Source organism: Pocillopora damicornis, chromosome 4, assembly GCF_964200805.1.
Source record: "Pocillopora damicornis chromosome 4, jaPocDami1.2, whole genome shotgun sequence".
Classification (NCBI taxonomy): domain Eukaryota; kingdom Metazoa; phylum Cnidaria; class Anthozoa; order Scleractinia; family Pocilloporidae; genus Pocillopora; species Pocillopora damicornis.
In genome coordinates this window covers 12,117,487-12,136,050 of record NC_142673.1, presented here as the reverse complement: position 1 = coordinate 12,136,050, position 18,564 = coordinate 12,117,487, and the positions used below count along the sequence as shown (strand labels likewise).

The following is an 18,564-nucleotide window of genomic DNA, read 5'->3' as shown; positions in this document are numbered from 1 at the left end:
TTTTTTCAGCGGACACCCTTTGGACTAGGTACTTTACGGTTAATACAGGATCAGAAGATATCCGCTCTTCAACTGCTTTTACATTTTCTCTTTAACTACACCCATTTTGAAATCACTGATGGTCCCTGTAATCTGATTGGCTCTTACTGGTGCGAATTATTTACGAATCGCACCAATTTTTGCTTTAATTCGCATCAGCCAATGAGAAGGCAACACTAAAAACAAAACAACCAATCAGATTTCAAGGCTTGTTTACAGTAACCAATCAAATTGCAGGAAAATGAAAGACAAAGAGTAACATGTGGCAACTTTTGTTTCCAAAAGTCTTACTTTTTTCCCCCCAAAAAATGGATGAATTTAATTTCAGACCAGCTCAGTATTGCATCAATTAAATATTTAAACTGACCAAGTCCTGTATTTGGGCGATTTCAACCTCGCGTCGTGCAATTTTGGTCTGAAATCATTCTTGTGATTTCACATCGAACTCGCACTGCGTGCCCGTTCGATTTTGAAATCACACGTATGATTTCAGCCCAAATTGCACTTTACTCAGTTCAATTACCATTATTAATCAACGACTGATCAACCATCTGTTATTAAACCAAGTAAAATCATCTTACTTGATTATTGTACTTTTAGGTCATTCAGCAGTCATATAATTTCACAAATGTTGGTAAAAATTTTGTCTTGTTGTAATGGTAACCAATACACTACAAGTGTAGTATCTCATGCTTGATAAAATAATTACTGATAAATAATTTTAATCGGCTACTTCAACAGCGAGTCTATATCAAGCGGCCAGAGTTACCATCAGTACACGAAATACAGCTGTAGTTCCTACTTTTCGGAACAGTTTGAAATCAGGAAAGAAAGCATGCTGATGTTTATACATTTGTACCAAGAGCATGGCTTTTCAAAGAAAATGTGCTAATTCATTCAAAAGTAATTGATTGCACGAGAAACCATGAACAGAATAACAGGTTTTTTGAATTAATATTTCTCTCAGCTTGAAACATATTTCAAGCCGAACCTTTTTACTTTAGGATGTATTCTTAAGTATTACATCCGACTCTTACAAAGCGTCTAGATTCTGTGTGGATGGTTGAAATGAAAACAAATTCACTTAATGACACCTCCACGCTTCTTCAACATATTCTAACATGGCTCATGGAGAGTCACTTCGCCTTGTTTCCCTTTCCTTTTCCTTTCGTTTCGGACCGCTTCTGCGCCTTTCGTGACGTTGTTTTCCCCTGCTGACTGTATTTTTGGTCATCGTTTCTAAATTTAAAAAAAAGTGGAAAAAAAGACCATGAAGTACACCCCAAGCACGCCGCCTCTTCTGCTCGACACCCAAGACATCCTCAAGAACATGCGCAAACACCTTACCTACTCATAGTGAGCTTGTCACGACATCCTTTGCCCCCTTCCCAATGGGTAGAACGTGACTTGGTCACGGACGATTTACAGCCATTACAAGGACGCTGGGAATATGGCTGAAAGAATCAAGCAAAACCCACTTAAATCGTTTACACAAAAGAACACATGTTGCCGTGTTTCTTGGAGTCTTTGTTTAAAAGCAGGAATCCTCCCACATTAGCAGCTGATATCCTAATTCTTTTTAAGTTGGTTTTATTATCATTACTTGCAATGCTAACCCCACTCATTATTATCAAAAATTGTGAATTTCAAAATTTGAGGTGTCGAGGGATAATCCCTTTGTCAGTCGAACCTCCAGTGATTGAACCGGATCACGAAAATATCAAGCCTGTGCCAGCTAGTGACGGGCTCGTGCAAGCTGTCTTCAGGGTTGTTTTAATCCAGGCTATTGGAATACATTGCTTGGTCTTCTAAAGCTATGATCACCTCAATTATTTGAGGGCTGAAAAAAAAAAAAAAAAAAAAAAAAAAAAGGGATGCACCCCTTTTCCTTTGATGGTGGATATTACGCCAATTCCTTCCCCAACGAAGAAAAACAAGGACAGCTGTAACATCGGGAGAATGAACAAAGCAAGCGAACAGGGTAAACTTCATGGATCAGATCTAACTCCACTTTAAACAGGTTAAGAATCCATTCCACAGACACTTCCTGTACAAACTCACTTGTTCTTTGGAGCAAAAGCCACAAACCATCCGCGTGGCATATTTCATTTCGTGACTTTCTAGTTCTTCATGACATAAGTCACATGGATAACATTTTCCACAACAAGGAAACCTTGAAAAGAGTATAGAATGCTCGTTAAAGCCACATACAGGAGTGAACGAATGATCTGGTAAGAGGCTCCTGCACTTAGTAAATACAAAATTCTATCAGTGTTAGGGAGGTCATCAATTTAAATTTTTAAAAGAGATTTAATTTTATCTGGTGTCTAACGCCAATGACAACTGACCATGTTCTAAAACTGCAATCAAGATCTTCAGCAGCAGCAGTGAAACACCTTACCAAGAAATAAGTTTTTCTCTTTTATGAGTTTGACACAGTTTTAATGCATTACCCAAATCAACCAGTTTACTTCAATCTACAATGGAAACATTTTGAAAAAGGCAAGTACTCAGGGTTAGTGTACTAAAGTGTAGTTATCTTTTAACACCCTAAGTTATCAACATCATAAGTTTACCTGAGCCACCTGTAACTTTTCTTGTAGTGTTTACACGTTCCATTACCAGGTAATGGCTGACCCTCCTTGATTCCTGAGTTCTGAGCTAGCCTTTTAGGCTTGGAGGAAGTATTTGAATCTTTACCTTTTTTAAGGGAGGCTAAAGAAAGGTATTATGAAATTTACATTAGTATCAGATGATTCTTCACTATCTTAACACTGTCAAAAGATAGTAAAAAAAACAAGAAGCAAGCAATTGGTATAATGATGATGTTCAGTCAACTAAACCCACCAAGTAAATAGGTCTAAATACCCCTGAGGCCAATTTTTGACAAAGATACTGAAAACACTCTAATGAGCCTCTGAGGGCTAATTTATTTCCATGGTTTTCAGATGGGGGGAGGGGGGGGAAGCTTGATTGGTAGACAGGCCTATTAGAAAGGGGGGATTGTTTAAGTTGAGGGCTTACTGGAGAGAAAGGTTTATTGGATCAGCCCTACTGTTCAATTTGTATATGTATAAATTCCTGAATAATCAGTATGCATGCAGAGTACTGAGTACAATGCTATCGAAAGTATCTGTTTTGAAACCTGCTTGGGTTGCATCATTCTGTAATTCTTGAAAGCGAGTTGACTGCATGCGGAATCCAAGCTTTGAATGGCAATGCCTACACCAGCTCCAGTTGGCTCCATACTGCAGTCCCTACATAATCACATGATAAGTTTGAAGTTGCTGTCAGTACCTTTCCTATTTGTGAGACATTCTTATTCAACAAGATTTTCCTTGCTGTTCAGTCAGGATTGGCATACAGTCTTTTTGTAAGTTTTACAAATCACTATTAAATAGTAACATTTCAGGCCATCAGTGATCTTTGTTCACTCCAATTTCTTTACATAATTACAGCTTTATTGTGAGGATCTTGCATTTAGTTGGGTGACCTTTGTGAATGATTCATTTCCTGATGAGAAAGTTATTCCTGTACATAGTTAATGTAATCATTGATGTGGGTCAGTGATGATTAAGGGAACTAGAATACTTATAACAGCAAAGATCATTATTACTACTGACAGTAACTATTAATAAAAGTAATTTAAGATCTCAAACGTTTTAGTAAGTACATATCAAGACAACATTTGATGGCTGTTTCAAGTATCACTAAACTAACCTTCACTGTTATTTCTTTAGAACAGTTTAAACAACCTATCTTCAATTCACTCTCTGGTAGAACCACATCAAATGGAACACAGCTGAATGTGATAAACAAGACATGTATAACATTGACAAAATTTAAGATCTCAAAACAACAGAAGGCAGAAAATAAATGAGAGCAAAAAAGGGTCCAGTTTTGTTTCAAGGTATTTCTTGAGACTTCTGTCCAAGGCATAAAAGGCAATATTTATAAGCAAGCAAGTGAACTAGCACTTGGTAAAATTAAAAAAAGTTTGGATTCTAAAAAATGAATGATTCATGAATGAAATGAGAAAGAGTGCAGGTGGCATTAAACCTGTATGTGCCAACTTGAAGTTCATGACTATTATTTCAGCCATCATTGTTTAAAATGGTGACCCACAGGAAAGTATAGAGATTTTCATTCCAATGCATTTAAGTTTTTGTTTTGCTTTGGGGAAGCAGTATACTGTTTGAATGTGAAATTAAAAATAATTTTATTACACAGTTCAATTTCATTGATCTCTTAACTCACCCATCCAAGTCTAAATATCCTAAAATCGACGAAAACTGATGAATAACAGCTGGTCTGTAGGTGACAGCAAAGACTGAAGCACATCTGATACATTGCTTACAAACAGATCTGTAATAGGAAGGAAGTAAATTGAAGTCCTAACCACAAGGGGTACTAAGCAAGATTGTGACATTTTAGTTTAGAGGTATTAAAGCTAAGAACTTTGACACCATCCTCTATGCACTGTGCACATTATGCCATCCAGTCCAGTGAAAAAAACAAACAAACAAACAAAAATAGAAATTAATAAGAAGAAAATTTTGTGTGCGTAATTCATCAAATACTCCTTTCAGTCTGTTCACAAGCAGGTAATGTGACTAATACATACCCTGATCCATGCAACTGTTGGTCAATCCTCTGCCTGCACCTGTTGCATTCTAAAGTGAAAACTATCCTATTTCCAATCAGGGTGCTCACATTCTCTTCTAGATCAAGTCCTCTAAACTGAATTTCTGTTCCTCTCCTGACAGCAGAGGCCTTTTCGTTGGTAATTCTTGTCTCTTTGTCTTGATCAGTTCCATTGTTTGTCATTTGTCCATGGTTAATATCTTCCATGCTTGAAGTTAGACATTTATTGTCCATGTCAACAGTTTTCTTCAAGCTTTTGCTTTCCAGCATTATTCCAAATCCAATGTTAGCGTCACAAGTTCTATTAGTACAATTTTCTTCTTCATGTCCAATGGACTTTTTAGCTTCAATTTGGTGACACAATAAGGCCTGCTTTATATCACCATGCTCTGTATCAGTTTTCTTCATATTTTCAGAGGGTTCTTGACTTTTAGTTCTGTTCAAGTGATCTCCATCTCCATTAATTGACTGATTGCCATAGCTTTCTTCAGGCACAGGAACACTTTCCAATGTCATCCCTGAGTCTGGTGTTGATGCAGGTGCTGATAGACTGTCTTGAGAAGGATTGTCAGCTACTTCACACTCAGTTGTGCTGCTTGAAGAAAAGCTTCCTTTCACCTGTGGAGAATTAAAAACAGCATCACATAGGTTAGAATCAGTGTAAATGAATGAACACCTACTGGTTTTGGTATTCATAGTTGACCATGACTATTAATGAATCTCTGATCATGAAAAGTGCTTAATTTAGTAATTTGGTATGATCTTAATTTGCTCTTGTTCTGCTTTCTGGATTGAGGAAGGTACCTTTTTACTTTTAAAGATTCATGAACAGCAACTCAATAAGGGTTCCCCAAGACATTTTGATGTTGTATGTGAATAACAACATTTAAGAAGTTTATGGTGCACTTTGGACCATATATAGTTAAAACTAAATGTACACTAAAATTGCCTGATGTAAACAGTTCACTTTTTTCATTACTTCATTACATGTTAAGAGCTGAAATTCAAGCCAATCTTGCTCAGCAGCCGGCCAAAATGAAATGGATCCTGTCCATGACATAGAGTTCCAACTTTAATATATGATTACTTCTCAGACAATCATAATTTGCTCTAGTGTTTTGCTTGAGTAGCTATTTTTATCAAAAGTCACTGGAAGCAGAGGCAAAGTTACATATGGGTCAATTCGAAGTGTTGCTCTCACAATGCCATATGTCTGCAAAATATTGCCTGGTTCACTCTTGTGAGAATGCTCTTGGATGTCTGAGGCATTTAAAGCTCATTGCCAATGCTGGAGAAAAGTAAGCTTCCTTTTTCTTTTTTCCAAGAAGACTTTTTTTAATGTCTATTTACAACTGTTTCCAGAGGGGTTGTTGGAAAAAAGGACAAAAGTGCACATGGCAATCTTGAAAGGTCATCTGGGTATCTGGCATTTAATGAATTTTAATAAATCAAATTAATAAATAAATTCATCAAACCTGTAATACCTTGTCCTTACAGTGACCTTTTCTCAGATTTCCCAAAAAATTCTGCAGTTATGAAGCTGTGACCTAAAAACTATCCACAATACCTTTCAGGATTGTGCAGTGCACTTTTACGCTTTTAACAGCTGAATAAGGTAAATGCATTAATTAAATTTCTAGAAGCTGTTACAAATGAACAATAAATTAAACAATCTGCCAGCTTCTTTCTTTCCAGAAAATTAATGTGAAGGACATGCAAACTAGATTTTAATTATCTCACTATAACTGAGGTATACCTGTCTTCCTGCATCCACAATGAAAGATTCCAGGTTCCTGTCAAACCAGCGCAGAAATGGTCTAAAGTATAGCTTTAAAAGTCCTTGATCAATACTTGCTTGCTCTTGCTTCATAGCCCATTGTTGAATTTTTAAAGTTACAAACCTTGCAAAAACAGGCACCTTAAGTTAGAAGTGCCTTGTGCACAAAACATACTGTTAAGCACAATGTTCCAAAAGTAAGTTATCGCTAGTAAAAAGGGGAGAGCAATACTGCACTACTGACCCCTATGAGTGACTAACATCTAACTTCCCCTTGTATTCACACCTCTGAATCAAACAGTTAAGTCACAAGAATAGAGGAAATGACTATCAACTAAAAAAGTTATTGATTGTTGAACAAATTCTACTTGTCAGCTCTTAGGAAATGTATTGAGAACAGTATGGAGAATATGCATACTGATATTAAGGTGTAAAGGGTTAATAGTGTTAACTTCATTTATGTCCATCCACAAAATCACTTGAAAAGTTTCTTTTGCAAGACTCTCACAAAACTCTTCCTTATCAAAGAAGTGATGCCACAAATGTTAATAAAATAATGAAAAACCACAAGGCACAGCCTAATAACATCACCCCATTCGAATTAAGATCATTAATTAGTATAAGAGGTGACATATTGCTTTCTCAGTGAAAAAAAAAGGACAATTTGAATATTGACAATATTTAGCATACCTGATAACATCTTCAGAAAGAACTTGTTCCTTGGATAGAGATGCTGCAAAAATCTAAACAGTAAAAATTACTCAGTAATTAAAAAACATGCACTATCATTAGGTAAGAGGTGCTAGTTGAAGAGAGATTTAGTGATGAGAACACAGAGCTTAAGAATGGATTACAAGCTAGGCTGATAAAAATTGTTCAGTTTCAAAAAAGGTTTGAATTCAAATTATAATATGCCCTTATAACTCCTTATCTGGGATGTTAGCTTACATTTATGTCCATGCTCTGATACATTCTCACTGTTATATTTTTTTCTTACTTCATCTTATGCTTGCAAAAACTGCCTCCTAATTCTAAAACAATGATCAGTTCCTGATATCTCTGTCTGGTTCAACACCTCAAATCGTAGGACAGGTTTAAATTTATCACAAAACATTTTTAGGGGCCACAAAGTACTGTTAAGTCTCCTTAGTACACTGCACACAATAACATAATAATGGCCTGAAATCAAAACAATTCCCCAAACAGTGAAATCAACTTCACCAGCCAGCAGCCCCAACTTTTATCCTAGTATGCTGAACTCACATGCAGAGGATAATCCTCCGGGAAGGATACATCAAGGTATACTGCCTCAATCTTAAAAGCCTGTAAAGTAAAACACAGAAAATTGCCACTTTACAAGAACAATTTCTTTAAGCTCTTGTAACAAATACTAGCTTCACATCAAGTGATCATCTCATTTTAACAGGCTTCATTTTCCATGCAGAATGGTTCTTTAAAATGAACCCTTTGTGGATAAAATAATTATTGCACACAATTTTTGTTGCATGTGGCTTGTGATACTTTATGTACCTAGCTACTGATAATGTTCTAAAAACCTTTTTTTTTTTCCTAGGAAAAATGAGTGAATCTGTAAATACAAAACTGACTGTTTTAGTATTTTTTTCTAGTAAAGTATCTGATTTTATTAAGATATTTGATTCCTGTTGTAAAACAACAAACAGAATTAAAGAAGACCCTATTCTAATGAACAACTAACATTAGGAAGAAAACTCAAATCATTGTTAGTATATGAGCAACTGCACACTTAGCCCTCCCTTAACCAAACAACAGTCAACTGATAACAAGTTGTTATTAGGGTTAATGTCAGCTTAGGGGAGGGGTAAGAGCCCAGTTGCTTGGATACTGACATTTATCTGAACATTCATGTGAGCAGACACCAGCACATCATATCAGCATATAAATCCTTACACTTTGACCTCCCATGAGTGCACATCTTTCAGTAATAGTGAACAATGGTTCCCATTTTTGGCTCTCGGTAACCTGTCGGTCAACTGTCAGCCGACAGGTTACTGACACATTAGCAACACATGACTGACAGTCGGCTGACAGTGTTTAGTAGACCAAAAATTGACTTATAACAGAGTCAAAACTTTTCCAGTTAAAAACAGTAAATAGAAACCTGTCAATCGCACCATTTGTACCTATCTATTATGGTAAAATAGGCTTGTTTAACCCATCTTTTAGTAACTGTTCTTCACTTTTACCCATCTTTTTTACACAAATTGTTTTTTTTTCTGATGCACAGTACCTCTATTTTCAAAGTGAAAGACAGGATTTATTTTACTCACCCAGTCTGGATCTGTTGGTTTAACTTTGATCTTGTAACAACTATTCTCTGTGATTTCAGAGTAATTGTCTTTGAATCGTCTTTTAAGTTGCTGTATCTCAATTGATCTCAGTCTCTTACATTCATCATGTGGTTGTTCACTAACACCCATCCCCTTGTCTTCAGCAATGAAAGCTTCATTGGGCAACAATGGGATTTGAGCTTTGACCTTATTCTTGATAACTTCATTTTGATTATCTGGCCGCGCAATATATGACTCTACTGGCTGTTCAGTGATCTGTTTGACAGCCATGAAAGGTTTAAGTGTGTCCTTTCCCGAATGAGGTTTTTTGTTACTTGACAGATTGCCTGCCTTTCTAGAGACTTTTCCAGCTAGAGGCTTCCTATTGGTCTTGTCAATAGAAGTAGTCACATGTGCAAAGGGGCACATGTTACCTCTTAAGCATCCCTTCTCTTTTGGAAAGAATTTACAAACAACTCTTTGTGCTGTGGACTCTTTATGCTGATCTGTAACCTTCTCTTCACCCTGATCAGTTATATCGGGTTCAGAAACCTTCTCAATTTTCTCGGATTCAGTGGATACCTTTAAATCCAAATGTAAAAAGCGGCATTTATTTCCAAACGCGCATCCTCTCTTACTCTTAAAGAACCTACAGGATTGCAAACCTGAGTTTTTCTCCTGATTGGATGGATCCAGAAGCTTTGGAACATCATGAAGCTTTTTAACCTCGGTTAAATTAACTCCTGGTAAGTTTAATGGTTTTTCAGGATGTAGGAATTGGCACTCATTTCCAAACTTGCACTCTTTTTTCCTCTGGAAAAATTTACAAGTCTTTGTGATCGCTGTCGTGGTTGCTGCATCCGCCATTTTGAACGCACCGGAAGCTGAGGCTTGGAACCTAATGATTCTTGTCGTCTAACCTCACTTCCGGTACATATTTTGTTTACAGTCGAGCGGTCTTTATGAACTGAATGAAGAAAATTATTAGCTTCGTTGCCGTAGTACCACACCTGCCAGGAAAGAATTTTTGTTCCTAGGAAACCAAGCTTTTTCATTTTCCGTGTTCAAGCGATTGTACTGTGACGCTAGTCGAATACAAGAACGGGAAAATTTGAACGTCCTCCTTATTTTATGGTGACGCATATGTTGCCATCTCCGTCAGAACTTCTGTTCAAGTCAGGTGAGAAAATCCAGCTGCCTCCTTGTAAACCACCCGTGGCCACAGAAAGCTGCAGCTTAAATTCGTGCATTTGAAGCCTAACAGGCTTGGGAAAAGTCCTATGAACGAGTACATTCGAAGTGCACCGAAGACAGGTATTTTTTGTGGCTCGATTGACGTAAATTTATCGCTATATTGAAGAAGAGACGAGGTTCAAGTGCCGTTTTGAATCATCATTTTCTATTAAATTAAAATTCCTTGCCTGCGAACGTTGTGTTTTGTGTTTATGATATGAGCGGACATGCAAGGATTTTCTTTCAGCAACACTGTTTGTCTCTCGTGACTCAATATTTGTTGTAAACCCTCGTCGAGAAATATTTGATTACGAAACTAAAGGTTACTTACAAAATTTTTAAGGGTGTGAGAAATGCTCTTTTAATTCTTCTTCTAATGTGATTATTAGATTTTCGCCGTTTTCTTTATTTACAGGCTCAATTACAAAAATTATCAAGCATATAGACCATGCAACGAACTTGGGGAAGTGTTTATTCTGCACTCCTCTCTACATGACGGTCATATTGTAATTGTTTCGAGAGACAAACACGGCGACAGGAAATTTGAGAGGCTCAATTATATTTATATGAGTGATGTCACCGAGTTCAATGTAACACTTCACGGTCTGGACTGCATATTGGTATAAGGGTAACCTTTTTACATTTTAAAAGTTATTTTCAGGAGAAAGAAGCTATTAATTGACTGGAGAAGTCAAGTCGAGTATGCCGAAGCCACAAACAGTGATGTGCTACATTTGTGGGAAGGAATTCAGTTCACACTCCATTAATGTCCACGAACGACAGTGTGCTAAAAGATGGGAAATGACTAAACAGAAAGAAAAAGAGGAAGCCAAGCAACAGCAGATGAGAAAATCTTCACACGAGTCTCGTAGGCGACGAATCTTACCTAACGTGCCGACTATGGACAGACAACAAAGTTTGAGTTTAGACGACATAAGAGGTTCCTCAATAAGGAGAGCATCGCAAACCCGACTCAGTACTGTTACAATTAGGGAACAGGGGCAAAAATTACTTCAAGAGCGCTCAAAATCATTAGCCACTACGACACCACTGTTAAAGCCCGAATCTTCTCCGAGAGATTCTTCAGATTCCTCTTCTGAGCAGGATCCTCTTGGGAAATTAGACGTTCAGTCACACTCTTCCACAGAACAGAATTCATCAGACGACGACGACATTGACAAGAGTAGTAAGGCGATAGGCACTGTGTCTGAACTCAATGGGCAAAAGAAAGACTTTTCACATTCAAGACCAGGGACAGTTACTCTTAATGGAAAGCATCTGACATCTAATTTACCCAGGAGGGAAGGCTCACCAGAATCATTATCATCAGACTCACAGGATGCTGACAGTGTGAAGGGCACACCTTTGTCAAAAGCAAGATTCTTTTCCTCAAGTAACCCCAATTTAATGGTTTGTTACATCTGTGGACGTGAATATGGATCTAAGTCCTTGAAAATTCACGAGCCTCAGTGTCTGAAGAAATGGCGTTTAGCCAATCCGAAGCGTTCTCGCAGCCCTTGTGGTCGTCAAAATGGGCTCAGTAAGGCAAATTCAGTTTCTTCTCTTACAAGTCATGACATTACTATCCTTGATGATCAACAAGTTACTTCCTTAATGTCAATACCACAGCAGAAACTGGAGAAACAACGTTCTGCTTCTTGTGAGAATCTCATTGCCAGTACCAGTAGGAGACCATCCAGAGGCAACATTCAAGTATCAAAGATGGTTCTTTGCTACATTTGTGGTAAACAATTTACTTCCCACTCCTTACCAATCCATGAAAAACAATGTTTGAAGAAATGGGAGGCACAGAAGAAGATAGAAGCCACTGAAAAGTTGAAGAAAGAGTTACAGTCTAAGAAAAGGAACTCTATTCACTTGCCTGTTACAATAAAAATTGATCATGCTGAAGAAAATAACAATAAAAAGACTCCATTGCCCAAAAGGAGTGGAAGTTATGGGGATCTCTTATCCCCAGAGCATGCTACACTAGATTCTGATTCTGACACAGGTGATCAGGCACAAGATCAGGAAAGCTTTAAACCAAGTAAACCAGCTCTGGTTGTATGTTATCTTTGTGGCCGTGAATATGGTTCAGCTTCAATTTCTATCCATGAGAAACAATGTTTAAAAAAGTGGCAGACAAGCGAAGCAAGAAAAACACACGAGAAGTCAAAGTCAGCTAAAGAGAAAAAAACAACAGGCACAAAGCAAAAACCAAAATCATTTGTATTTTAAAGTCAAGATTAACAGTCAAATTTTAAATTATACACATATAAAGAGAAACCCAGTCACCTAGAGTGCAAACTGATGGACATGCTCAATTCAGGGATTATTGACACCCTTTTATTTTAATCCTATCACAATCTACGGGAATAATGTAGGACCCCAACAGCATGCCTCTCAAACTATGAAGTCACTTTGAAGTTAAATGGGCCTTTATGGCTGGGACATGAATCTTTCCAATGTTGTTGGTTAGGGCCCAATTGTTGAAAGAGCAGTGAAGCAATCCAACAGTTAAATTTTTATCCAGGGGATTGCCTTTGCCATAACCAAATTAAATTTAGGTTTTTTTTTATTTTTCAATCTGTTATTTTCAATGATCTTTATTTAAGCATGACAAGGAGTTTTTTGGGCTTATTGAAGCACACAGTAAAAATTTGCTAAAAACATAAAATTTCCTCTATCTGGCATTTTGGCCCACATCACACAGGATTTTGTTCTTGGTAAATTGATGTTATTATCAACTTCATTTCACATTAAATCACATTTTCAAGTTTATTGTAAAGCTTTCCAAAATATTTGTTTCAGCTAGATGATGTGTAGGAAGCTGGTAGGAAGTAAACTAAAATGCTTACTTTAAAGAAGCGTAAAATTGCTAAAATAATGTATAACATGACACAAAGTTCAATTTAACAAGAACAGAACTGTTGAACAGTTTTGTCTCTATGAATGTTTATTTTGTAAGCCAAAGCAACTGAACTAGATTTGAACATAGGGAACTTGACTTTTTCTGCACAAAATGTCTGGGATAAGGATCACTTCAAATTATTACTATTGTTTACATTATCTTTAAAATCTGAATACTTTTTTTCTTTTTACAGTTTCCTAATTAAAGTTTACTACTTCACCTGAAGACATTTCAACAAAGTGTTGTAACATGCATAAGATCAAAAATGTTATTTCAATTGTTGATGTCATGTTGTTGTAACAGGCATCATTTCATTCCAAAATATAGCTATTTTTAGTCCATTGAAGATGTACCTCTTTGCCTAATTTGTGTGTAATAATAAATATTTATTCTGAAAGAATCCATTAAACTTATGAAATATATAGTCTTGCACTTTGCCTGTGTTTCAAGCATAACTTCAAACCATAAATGAGTTCAACTATATCAACTGGTTTCTTGCTTCATGCCAATTTGAAATGATGCTTTTGTGCCTTCAGGCACCATCTTGCAAAGGTTGCTTTCTTAGCATCAACACTGGGCCAAATTGTTCTTGGCAAGCTCCAGGGAACATTGGACAGCACAAGCGAGACACTAACTATAAAGCCATATGCACAGTTGCTTTTGTTCCAACAAATCCTTGTCCTTTGCCTTTTCATTTGTGTGTTGAATGGACCAAGGTAGTCTTACATTTGATAACAATGAAGAGTGATCATAAATGAAGTGTGTCTATGCTGACGGATAGTTGTTTCTCTAACATTTCCTAAGAATGTCAAAACATGACCATCAGAGCAATAAAAATTCATTGTGCCAAACTAAAAGCCTTTTACATGAGAACAATTATCACAATCGCTAAGAAAACTGTGTCAGGTAACACACCTTGGATCAAGCAATGAGCCAAAATCAAGTCTTGCTAGTAAAATTCTCATGAGAATAATATAAAAATTTTAAAATCACATCATGTAACCTCAAGAAAAAAAATCTGTTTGATTTTTAAGATCTTTCTAAAAAAATTTCAATGTTTTGTGCTAGACCAACTTATCCTGGCTAGTGACCAAAACCATGAAACATGGACTGCTTGTTTCATGAGAAGAGAAAAATAATAGAAAACATGGTATGAATGACTGGAGCTTCAATAATTTGAATATAGTGATGGAGAGACATGTTTGAAACAAACTTCAATGTACAACTGTGTACTACTCAATGTTTAATTGGGGAAAACATACCAATTGCATTTTTGCTTCTTCAACTTTCACCTTAGCTTGAGAAATATCCTTGAAAAAATAATGACACAAAAATTGGTTTCCTAAAATTACAAGTCAACCATTTACATGAGCTAATACATAATAGTGAAAGATAACTTGGTAGTCATTAAAATATAGAATATATTGCATGGTTGTGCAGGATGGCTTAAATCAATTGTACAGTTTTGCTCTGAGGTATTTTTTGTGTTTCCAGCATGATAAGGTAGAATTTGTCTCTTACACTAGCCATTTTATCTTCTGTTTATTATTAAAATCTTCAAATCAAAGAATGATGTACAGTGCAGTTTGAAATAACAATTCAAAAGTACCAAAGTCTCATCGAGAAGCCAAAGGTAATTCATGAAAGTTTGCTTTATAGGGTTGAACAAGACTCCACTTACAGGTGGAAGGCTATGGTAACCCTCTAACTTCCTCTTCATTGGTTTCATCTTTTCTTCAATTAGTCTCACTTCCTGAAAATTGAAAGAATGATGTTGCAAGTTACATGACAGTCTTTACTGGGTCATCATCATCATAAGTTTTCAGAGTTATTTTTGAGTCATGTTATCCATAATGTTTCTTTTTTTTTTACAAAGGATTTATCACCAAATTTAACTTATTTGACCAGTGTTTTAAATTTTAAAAAAATTGATATAATTATTACAAAAGGAGTAAGGATGTTTACAGTTGTATTAGTGTTGCATATTAAGTACATCAAAATTTAGGGAAACCAAAATAGTTTCCCCCTTCTATTTGTTACCTTTGCTGAATAGTTTCATTCAGATGGCAAGTGGGTTTTATTAACACATTCTATATTTACCATTAAATTTTTCACTAAGGATACTATACTCATTATTATCAGTATCAAAAAATATATAGGTATGAAAATTTGGACTGACTGATATTCCACCTTTTAACAGAACCTTTCACAATAAATTTCCAAAGTGATCAATATAAAGGAGTGACCTCTGATCAGGTAGAGTACACAAGTACAGTGAATAGGATGGCTTAAGTTGATACCTCTGCCTTCTTAACAAGGGAATTGTGGTAGATTGAGGAATCTAACTGTGCTTTGCTTTGATATCCCTACAAAATATATATATAAAAAAAAAGATTTAATACATTGTGTATAAATTGAATTATACCTAGCAAGCTTAAATAATCAAACAACAACATAACTGGTTTGTATGCTCTGTTGCATCTGATACTTTTTTACATTTGAAGGGGCCACCTGTATGCAAAGATATTCAAACAAGGTTTAACTGTACAACATGAAGTCTCATCATAATCTTATTAAAAAACTTCCAATTTCCAAGAAAAACAAATTGTTTTAAAGAAAGAAGGAGTTGTAATTCTAATTTTTACATGCAAATAACTGTGGTAATAATACAAGTGAAACATCTTTAATACAGACATTCTTATTTACTTATCTCTCTATTTTGAGAAATCTGCAGCTTTGGATCATTTGATGGAAAGCTCTTTTTATGAAAGGTTATTTTAACCAGTTAGGTGGTTGGTGGATTCATTGAAGTGCAGTCAGCATAATCCAGGAATATAATATCATGTCCAATTTACAACTAAAGAATCTCTGGGCAAGAAATAACCTAGTTCATTGACCAGTAACATTTAGGTATGCTGTGAACCAAAAATTACGAAATCATTACACAGTACTGTGTTGTTAAAGTTAAATGCATCACTCACCAATAGAACAATTTGAGAATAATTGGAAATGGTAAATGATTCTATTTTAATTCAGTTGTGCCAATCCCTGCTTAAGGACAATGCAAGCAGAGATGACAAAGACACTTATTATGGAATCATGGCTCATTTTCAATAATCAGACTGGACAGTTTTGAGCAAGGTGATCCTGGTGACAAACATCTTATTATTCAACTAATAAATTGACGTTTTTATTATTATTGAGAATTACAGAAATATATAGTTCTGAGCTTTACTTGTACCTCAAGTTCCCTGTTGCTTTTCTCATATTCTTTACACTTGAGTTTAACAAAGTCAGTTTCTTGTGCATTTTTCTTCAGCTGAGGAGTCTGTAATGCTATTTGATCCTGGAGACCATCAAGAGACCTGGAACAATGTAACTCTTGAAGTAAACTATATCTTTGCTTGATTACAGACTTTACCCTAACAGTCCCTCTTTTTTCCAATATGGGAGATAAGGTGGCAAAGCTCTGGCTGGGTCATTGCACCATGTTTTTTAGTTTGACATTTTACCTTCACAACACCTATCTCCACCCTGGAGGGTAGCTCCTAGGACTGGTATCCCATGTACATGGACTACCAATACTTTTGGTTATGTCATGCAAAGAAAACATGATAAGCTCCAACAGTGAAAGGCCAGCAAGCTACTAAGACTTGCAGTATTTCCAGAATAGATTACAACCATGCTGTTTGGTTGTTGTTGTTGTTGTTGTTGTTGTTGTTGTTGTTGTTGTTGGTGTTATATGGATATTACAATTACATAAATTCTGGAGCAAAAAGGTGAGATGAAGAAAGGAAACCATAAATTTGGAGATGCTGATTGATTTGACACCAAATTCTCAAAGCCAAAAATATAATTAAGCAGTGAATGGAGTAGAGTGCAGTGAATTGACATTTTAATCTTTGGAGTACAAGGGTTACATAATAATTGGTGGAATTAAAGGGTTATGTAATAATTGGTGCATAATATGGTAATCTGAGTTTATCAGTTGATACCTCTGTAGATCAGAAGCATCAGCTTGTGCTTTCTTTGTCTTCACCACTAATCTGGACAGAAGTCGTTTCTCCTCTGTGTTAGCATCCACTACAGCAGACAGGGCCTGGTTTTGCTCAGCAATGCCCAACAGAAGACTAAAAATGAATGAAAAACCACTGTGAAAATTATTAGAGAGAGATTTTTCTCTCTGCAGACAGATGATGTCCAGTGATATTTATTGCTTTTTACAAGTAAGCATGAAAATTGCATACTTGACCCCAGATGATCATCTAGAAGAACTTAGCTTGTGAACAGGCCCGCATTATTACTAGTACCACAGGACACCCATTTCTCTGCCTGCAGGTGTATTTGAGACAAGTCCAGGAGAGGTTTGCTTGGGGTCTAGTACCAACAGCTTGCACTACAGCCACTCAAACATCAGAAATCCCATTTTTTTCTCTGACTTTATAAAACAGTTCATAAATTAACTAATGAATAACCTATTTTGAAATACCATTCGGATTTTGTTTTCTTTTTTTGCATGCAAGCCATGGGCTTTCTTTTAGGGACAACTAGGATGAGAAACCACCATCCCCTCACTTCTCTTCAGTCCACTTCAGAAAGTGCAACGGATTTGTCTCAGCACCAAAATAACAATAAGGATACCACTCCTTCAATATTTTTTAGGGAAAACAACTGTCTTAACTGTTTTGCATTCAATAATTCACCAAATCTGCCTACCTTGAAGTGGAGCAGTCTTTGGTCCCAAGCAACAAGGACATAGATGCTAGGGTTTTTAAACTCATGCGTCCTGACTGTGACATGCAGGATACTGGTAAACCCACTTGTTCTGTTATCCTGCTGAGTCTTTCAACTGATTACAGACAAAACAAATTATCCATCCTTATGTGTTTCAGTGGTCCTGAATTAATCATTTTCACGATAACATGGAAAGTTAAAGCATAGAAATTCGTATGATGCAAGAAAATTTTACGCTAGGTGGGTATAAGCACTGTTTTGAAAGTTCTTGAACTGAACCAATCACCAAAATTACGTAGACCTACATGAGACTCGAATGTTTAAGCTTTTATATCTAGAAATACCTGGACATACAGACCTACCTTTATAGTTACAAGTAAAAAATAGAGGTAAACCGAAAGAATAGGAAGACTTTATCATAATGTGTATGCAAAAAAATGTGTCCAATAAAGATTAAGCGTAGAGCACCTTCAGCAGAATATTCCACCGTCTTCTGAGTATGGTCCTTTGTGACAAGTTCAGCATGCTTATTCTGTTTCAGATTTCTTTTCGCAAGTCGTTCCAGTACATTCAAAGTGAAGCTGTTTATCTCAAACTGGGGAATATGATCTTGGCCAAAGACTTGCTGCAGCCATGTAAAAACCTAGAAAAGTAGTTCGTATCAATCTTTGTAGATATATCCTTCGAAGTGGAAAGATATGACCAGAACACAGAACAATCTCACATGCCCATCATTCCAGTAACTCACTCCCGATTTCCTTTCATAAGAGCACCCAAGAAAATCTAACCTGGTTATGTTTTCCTCTGCCGTCAGTCGTTTGAAATTCCTCCATTATTTATTCCGATAAGTTTTCTTGAAAATGGCGCGGGTTACTAGTAGTAGATCACCGTCCCTCGCGGTTTTTCTCCTCTGTTGA

The 18,564-nt window shown here is 36.3% G+C and overlaps 3 protein-coding genes across 7 annotated transcripts; 1 reads left to right on the top strand and 2 right to left on the bottom strand.

Moving 5' to 3' along the window:
* Positions 1 to 591: 591 nt before the first annotated feature.
* LOC113668293 (uncharacterized) lies at positions 592 to 9,702 on the bottom strand. Of its 2 annotated transcripts, XM_027184180.2 has the most exons (12): positions 8,770 to 9,702; positions 7,724 to 7,783; positions 7,151 to 7,203; positions 6,440 to 6,584; positions 4,664 to 5,301; positions 4,297 to 4,404; positions 3,760 to 3,841; positions 3,185 to 3,296; positions 2,616 to 2,754; positions 2,101 to 2,212; positions 1,387 to 1,493; positions 592 to 1,278 (listed from the first exon to the last, which is right to left on the bottom strand). In XM_027184180.2, exons 1-12 carry the CDS (start codon positions 9,634 to 9,636, stop codon positions 1,176 to 1,178), a joined length of 2,526 nt encoding a protein of 841 aa, XP_027039981.2. In that variant the 5' UTR covers positions 9,637 to 9,702; the 3' UTR covers positions 592 to 1,175. The 2 variants fall into 2 exon arrangements, with proteins under 2 accessions (XP_027039981.2, XP_089058832.1); XM_089202706.1 differs by lacking the exon at positions 1,387 to 1,493.
* On the top strand, positions 9,693 to 13,335 carry LOC113668302 (uncharacterized). Of its 3 annotated transcripts, none has more exons than XM_027184192.2 (2): positions 9,693 to 10,083; positions 10,654 to 13,335. In XM_027184192.2, exon 2 carries the CDS (start codon positions 10,705 to 10,707, stop codon positions 12,238 to 12,240), a length of 1,536 nt encoding a protein of 511 aa, XP_027039993.2. In that variant the 5' UTR covers positions 9,693 to 10,083; positions 10,654 to 10,704; the 3' UTR covers positions 12,241 to 13,335. The 3 variants fall into 3 exon arrangements, with proteins under 3 accessions (XP_027039993.2, XP_027040008.2, XP_027040000.2); XM_027184207.2 differs by having other exon boundaries at positions 9,699 to 9,949; XM_027184199.2 differs by having other exon boundaries at positions 9,815 to 9,949; positions 10,418 to 13,335.
* Positions 12,909 to 18,553, bottom strand: LOC113668326 (HAUS augmin-like complex subunit 1). 2 transcript variants are annotated; one of them, XR_003445987.2, is made up of 9 exons: positions 18,436 to 18,553; positions 18,116 to 18,290; positions 17,630 to 17,762; positions 16,909 to 17,043; positions 16,155 to 16,278; positions 15,104 to 15,279; positions 14,595 to 14,666; positions 14,176 to 14,223; positions 12,909 to 13,712 (listed from the first exon to the last, which is right to left on the bottom strand). XR_003445987.2 is itself a non-coding variant. In XM_027184215.2 (9 exons), exons 1-9 carry the CDS (start codon positions 18,478 to 18,480, stop codon positions 13,662 to 13,664), a joined length of 849 nt encoding a protein of 282 aa, XP_027040016.2. In that variant the 5' UTR covers positions 18,481 to 18,553; the 3' UTR covers positions 12,909 to 13,661. The 2 variants fall into 2 exon arrangements, 1 of the variants encoding a protein (XP_027040016.2); XM_027184215.2 differs by having other exon boundaries at positions 15,214 to 15,279.
* Between the last annotated feature and the right edge of the window lie 11 nt (positions 18,554 to 18,564).